This window comes from Palaemon carinicauda, chromosome 19 (genome assembly GCF_036898095.1).
Source record: "Palaemon carinicauda isolate YSFRI2023 chromosome 19, ASM3689809v2, whole genome shotgun sequence".
NCBI lineage: Eukaryota > Metazoa > Arthropoda > Malacostraca > Decapoda > Palaemonidae > Palaemon > Palaemon carinicauda.
This window is the reverse complement of record NC_090743.1, coordinates 16,046,136-16,051,607: the sequence shown is the minus strand read 5'-3', so window position 1 is coordinate 16,051,607 and position 5,472 is coordinate 16,046,136. Positions and strand designations below refer to the sequence as shown.

Below are 5,472 nucleotides of genomic sequence, written 5' to 3'. Positions count from 1 at the left end.
TATATATATATATATATATATACATATATATATATATATATATATATATATATATATATATATATAATATATATATATATATATACATATATAATATATATAATATATATATATATATATATATATATATATATATATATATATATATACATATATATATATATATACATATATAATATATATATATATATATATATATATATATATATATATATATATATATATATATAATATATATACATACATATATAATATATATATATATATATATATATATATATATATATATATATATTTGAATGTATTCTGTATACGGAATAATAGTCGTAAACAAGAAATGACTCAGGATAGAATTTTTACCAAAACTCGCTGGACATTTTTATGCATTTCATTAATACACTCAACATGATAGAATTCTGTTTGTTATAGACTCTGTATATCCAGAATAGATTTGGCGTTAATTTCTGCTTATTAGATTTCACTGTTGGTCTTGAACCAGTCACAGTGCACAATTGATTTTGAGGGCCCAACGAAATGTAATTTTTTTTTTTTTTTTTTTTTTTTTTAAATAACTTAGGAGGCAAATAAAACTACAGCATGTTTGACCGTGATTATTATTTATAACACTCCCTACTTCACATAGGGTAATATTGAAGAAGCTATACAACAAAGAATCAACATATACAAAGTTATATCTTTTCACGCCGGTTGTAGCTCTATTGCCTTACAGCCAATCATCCTGTCACCTTTTTGGTTATTTTCCACTAATCATACATTTCAGTTCTATGTCTTTGATAACCAGTCAAACAATTCAACCAACCTCTCGTCTGTTAGATACATAATTGTTGTATTGCTAACTCACTAATTAACCAATTGCTATGTAGAGAGTTGCTATTTTATTGACATATTAACAATCGCTTTTTCAGCTATTTAATCATTTGTTCAGTTTTCTATCGACATCCGAATCAACCATCAAATAGCCAGTTTCTATTGGCCTCTCATTACTAATCATTGTGATTGGTGCAGACAATTAGCAGCTCTCCTGACGCGACTCACTTTCCAACGCAATCACAGACATGGAACTTCATCACCACAACTCTTAAAACACAGCGCTGTTCTCATGTAAAGTCTACGGTATTTCTACCCCAAAACCGATTACCTTATGATCATTGCAAATATGAACCATTTCTTGATCTATGGAGAAACCGCATTACGTTAAATACGGAAGTAAGTTTTTTGTAAATTGAAATAGCTGATCTATTTCTAGAATTTCTATTAACTGCACCAGGAAATACTCCATATCTATTTGCAAATGTATGTATCATGAGATAATCGATTAAAAACCCTATATTTTTTTCTGTTTGTAGTTTACCTTAGGATTTTAACTACAAAACGTAGTGAATCCAGTATAACAAGTGTGGGATATGAGCTAACAAACTAACATTTAATCCCAACAATAATTTGAGGAGCTATGATGATCCTAACGCTATATCCTACTCTCCAAAATTGTTTACAATATCAAGTTATTTACAGAAAGCCAGATCAAAACGCTTGCTTCCAATAACTTAGTTAACAAGAAAAGTTATACTATTTTGAGCATGACACACATACTTTCATTAACGACTAATCCAATTATACAGAAACATAAAATATTTTTAAAAGTAATTTACAATAATGTACAGTATAACCTTTATACATCGTAAAAAAACGCACTCTGAAAATACGACACTATGCGAATGAGGAAAGTCGTAACACCTGGTTGCTCTGTTAAATAAACTTCATAAATTATGTATATTAATCTATTTATTATGTAATAGAAAGGGGAAATAAATTACTCTGGGTCAGAAGCAACCACAGTTACACATCCATCATTTGCGAGTCATTCCACAGCCATACTTTTTTGGTATTTATTGAACTGCTTGACAGTTCTCGACAATTTCAAGAGCATCAATAGATGTGCGGATATTATTTTTTGGCTTCAGTTTGTGTCCTCTTGGGTATTGTCCCGTGCATGTAAATGCGTATATACATCAATTGATATATATATGTATGTGTACATGTATTTATTTATTTATTTTTCCTTTGCCGGAGGAACTAGTATCGAGGGTATTTCCCGACACCTGATGAACCAAAAAGTGAGGTTGTGGAAAATCTAAGTCACTCATAAAACGACAACTGAAACACAAGAGCAAAGAGGAGGCCTTTCGCGAGGTACCAAGTGAAGGAGTGGTCAAAATTCGCTTCCCATTTATTCCCATGGCTGGGTGAAAAAAAGAAAATGTATTAACAATAAAATCCTACTTTGTTCTTCAGTAAGAACAGCTGTTAATGATGCCACAAGAAGTGAATTATGACCACGACACGTTGCCTTCGATACTTTGGCTTGAACCCCGCTGGCGTCGAACTCTCTGCAAAACAGATTGACTAGATTGTACTCATCCTTCGATTTCATATAAAAACTTATGTCTAGGCTGTGTTTGAAAACGTCCTTGATACGAGCAGGTCTTAGGACATTCTCCTCATTCGGAAGCACAACAGACCTGAGCTTCGGTTTATTCATGGATATTGGAGTAATCTTGAGAATTATAAATATCTAGAAGGACTGCTTGGGAGAAGCTTTGGCCCACTAGTATTGAAAAAAAAAACGGTTAAAAACATATAAGGAAAATGAGAAACGTTCTAGAGCTATGATTAGCATCTCCTAAACGTTTGTAGGAGCTTAGAGCACTTGGTTGTTAAAGGAAAAACGTCTGATGGCGAGAGGAAACATATATCTAAGTTTCCGTCCTCGCCGGAACTACCAGTGGGTTTTTTGGAATGCTCGAAGACTCAACATGGCGTGCAGGAATCTTGAGTTTTCCTAATGTTTTTTGGTGCTTCTTTTGCGTGTCTGGTCAAAGTGCTGTCTGATTTGTGTGCAGGGCAACCAGGGGCATCTCCATCCTCTTTTTTGCCAGGTGGCCACTGCCCCTCAAGAGGGCGTCCATGGCTCCTCTGCCAAACCAAAGGAAGAGGTGCCCCGAGGTGGCTCCCCCGCACCCCACCGCCAGGTCATTTCGGGGAGCTATTTTCGGCGTAAAAGTTTCTGGAAGCGAGGGAGATTGAGCGAAAACAGATCGAGAGAAGCGGCAAAAACGAAGAAAAAAAAGCATAATGACGAATACCATTTTCGACACACAAAAGAAAAAAAAAGATAAAAAGCCTGGATGAAACACCATCGCTGAGCTGTCATGGACCATTGAAACGTGGTGGGAATGCAGGGGGAAGTGTTGTCTGTCTCAGAATCAAACGAGAAGAGAGAGAGAGAGAGAGAGAGAGAGAGAGAGAGAGAGAGAGAGAGAGAGAGAGAGAGAGAGAGAGAGAGAGAGAGAGACGGACTTAGCGTTCTCCTCGTGAATCAGAAACGTCAACACTCTTGTCTCCAGTAGGTCATTTAATGCATATGCATTGAAGGTGGCACCTGTGCCACCTAGTGCAGGCATACACCGCGGGGGTGAGACGGGGGCGTGACCTGACCTGACTCCGACTCACTCCCGCCTGGCCAGATGTCATTCTTCAGGTGCTTTTCTGGGGTCCCCACGCCTCGGCAACTCAGATGCGGGCGTCGTCGGTGGGGGTCACCGCCGTAAGCACTCAGGAGGTCTGTGCATGAGTAGCAGCAGGCACGGATCCCCTGACTGCCGGCGCTGGCACTGGGGCATCGCGAACGGTTCTGGATCCTGAGGGGGAAGCCACGGCGGCTTCCAGAAGGCGTCGGTTACGATCCAAGAGCTCTGGTAAGTCAGAGCCAATGGCGCTGTCGATCTTTTGGAGGGGACACCCGCGGAAGTAAGAACACGTCTCTCGTAGGGTCTGGAAGTCGTAGAGATTGTGCACTCTGCAAGAGAAGGTGCAGAGTAGTTTATTTGGTCCTATTGATAAAGGAATTAGAATACTTATAAAGGATAATGTGCATTGGAAAGTCTTAACTATTACAAAAATCTAAAACAGTTTTTCTCTAGGATAAATTTATAAAAATAGACATACTTCTAAGTACTAAATGTGTCAAAATTAATTTTATATTGGTCAACAAAAAATATACTATATGATTAATTTTCTAAAAGTATTTTGTTATCAAGTTGATAGTGCATTATCTTCAATATAGAGTTTTAATTACAAGAGCAGTTTAACATTATTATAAAAATTACCCATTGAAGTCATTAGACCAGACATCTTTCCTGTTTCCCTGAATCATGTAAATCTATTTTGAAAAATGTAGTTTCACAATAAATTTGTGTTAAATACGCTAGAAATAGAAATATACTCATTTAGGACTGGAATTTCCCTACCCTTGAAGAAAGGTAGCTCCATTACTCTGTTTGCCTAGCATATACCTACCACAAGCTTGATACGTTATTGCTCTGACTCAAGTTACTGGTTACACCAGAGAAGTAAAGCTTGTTTCAGGTTATACTTATATTTCTTAACAAGACAGAAAAGTTAACCCCATATACACTTTTCTTTTGAACAGCGTTTTGCTGAGTGTGAGTGTATAAAGTTTAATATGAAACATCCGTGTGTGTACATTTGTGTATACACTTTGTAAATAAATTAATTTTTAGCTTATGACATCAGGCAGCCAACCATTGAAGGGTTCTTTCATTGACAGTAAGTCAGAGTTGTCCAAATTATTAGATAGTGGGCATGACTGGAGAATATGATTGATGGTCTGGGTATTTACTCCACATTCGCAGGACCTAAAGGTCTCATTTGACCAGATTGTCACCTGATCTGGCTACTCCAGCTCTAGCTCTTTTGAGGGCACACCAATCCCGTCTGGGACGTAGTGCCCCATCCGCAGTTTTCTTCAGTGGGATCTTGCATTGCACGGTGCTGTTGTGGAATAGTATCCTACCAAAGTCCCTCCATTGGTCCATTCTATCATTCTGTGCCGGTATTTAGGCTGGCAGTTCTTCCACAGTGGCAAAGCTCTTCCTTGACGTAAATTTACTTGGAACTGGTAAAGATGTACTAGGTGTATTGAGTCTAAGATTTGTTTACTTTTTTCAATTTCTATTGTTGTATGCCTCTTGATTGCTAGGGGTTGGGGTGGCAATATCAGAAAATTTGTAGAGGATGTTGGCGGGAGGGGGACGTAGTGTCCATGTGATGACTGCAAGCCTCGTTGAGCATAGTATCTATTTTGGCATGCGAAGATAAGCTCCACACTGGTGTACAGTATTCGGCTGGTGCCTAACACATGGCTAAGGCTGTTGTTTAGTGTGTGACCATTGGTCTCCATACTTGATTCCTTCTAGTTTTTTTTAGCAGAACTCCTTCGGAGCTTTTGCAGATGGATGGAAAATGACACTTCTATCCAGTGTTACCCCTTGGTACACTGGAAACTGGTGATGTTCTAGCTTGAGTATCTTGAGTTTGTAGTTAGCTTCTCAGTTTCTCAGGTGAAATGCACATACTTAAGTCCTAACCGGG

At 37.6% G+C, this 5,472-nt stretch overlaps 1 protein-coding gene across 3 annotated transcripts in view; it reads right to left on the bottom strand.

Moving 5' to 3' along the window:
- Nucleotides 1-598: 598 nt before the first annotated feature.
- Nucleotides 599-5,472, bottom strand: part of LOC137658468 (trichohyalin-like) — an 87,343-nt gene continuing 82,469 nt past the window's right edge. For all 3 annotated transcript variants that reach the window (XM_068393204.1, XM_068393205.1, XM_068393206.1), the window contains one exon: nucleotides 599-3,877. In XM_068393204.1, the coding sequence (XP_068249305.1) occupies nucleotides 3,634-3,877 (244 nt within the window). In that variant the 3' untranslated portion in view covers nucleotides 599-3,633. The remainder of the gene's footprint in view (nucleotides 3,878-5,472) is intronic.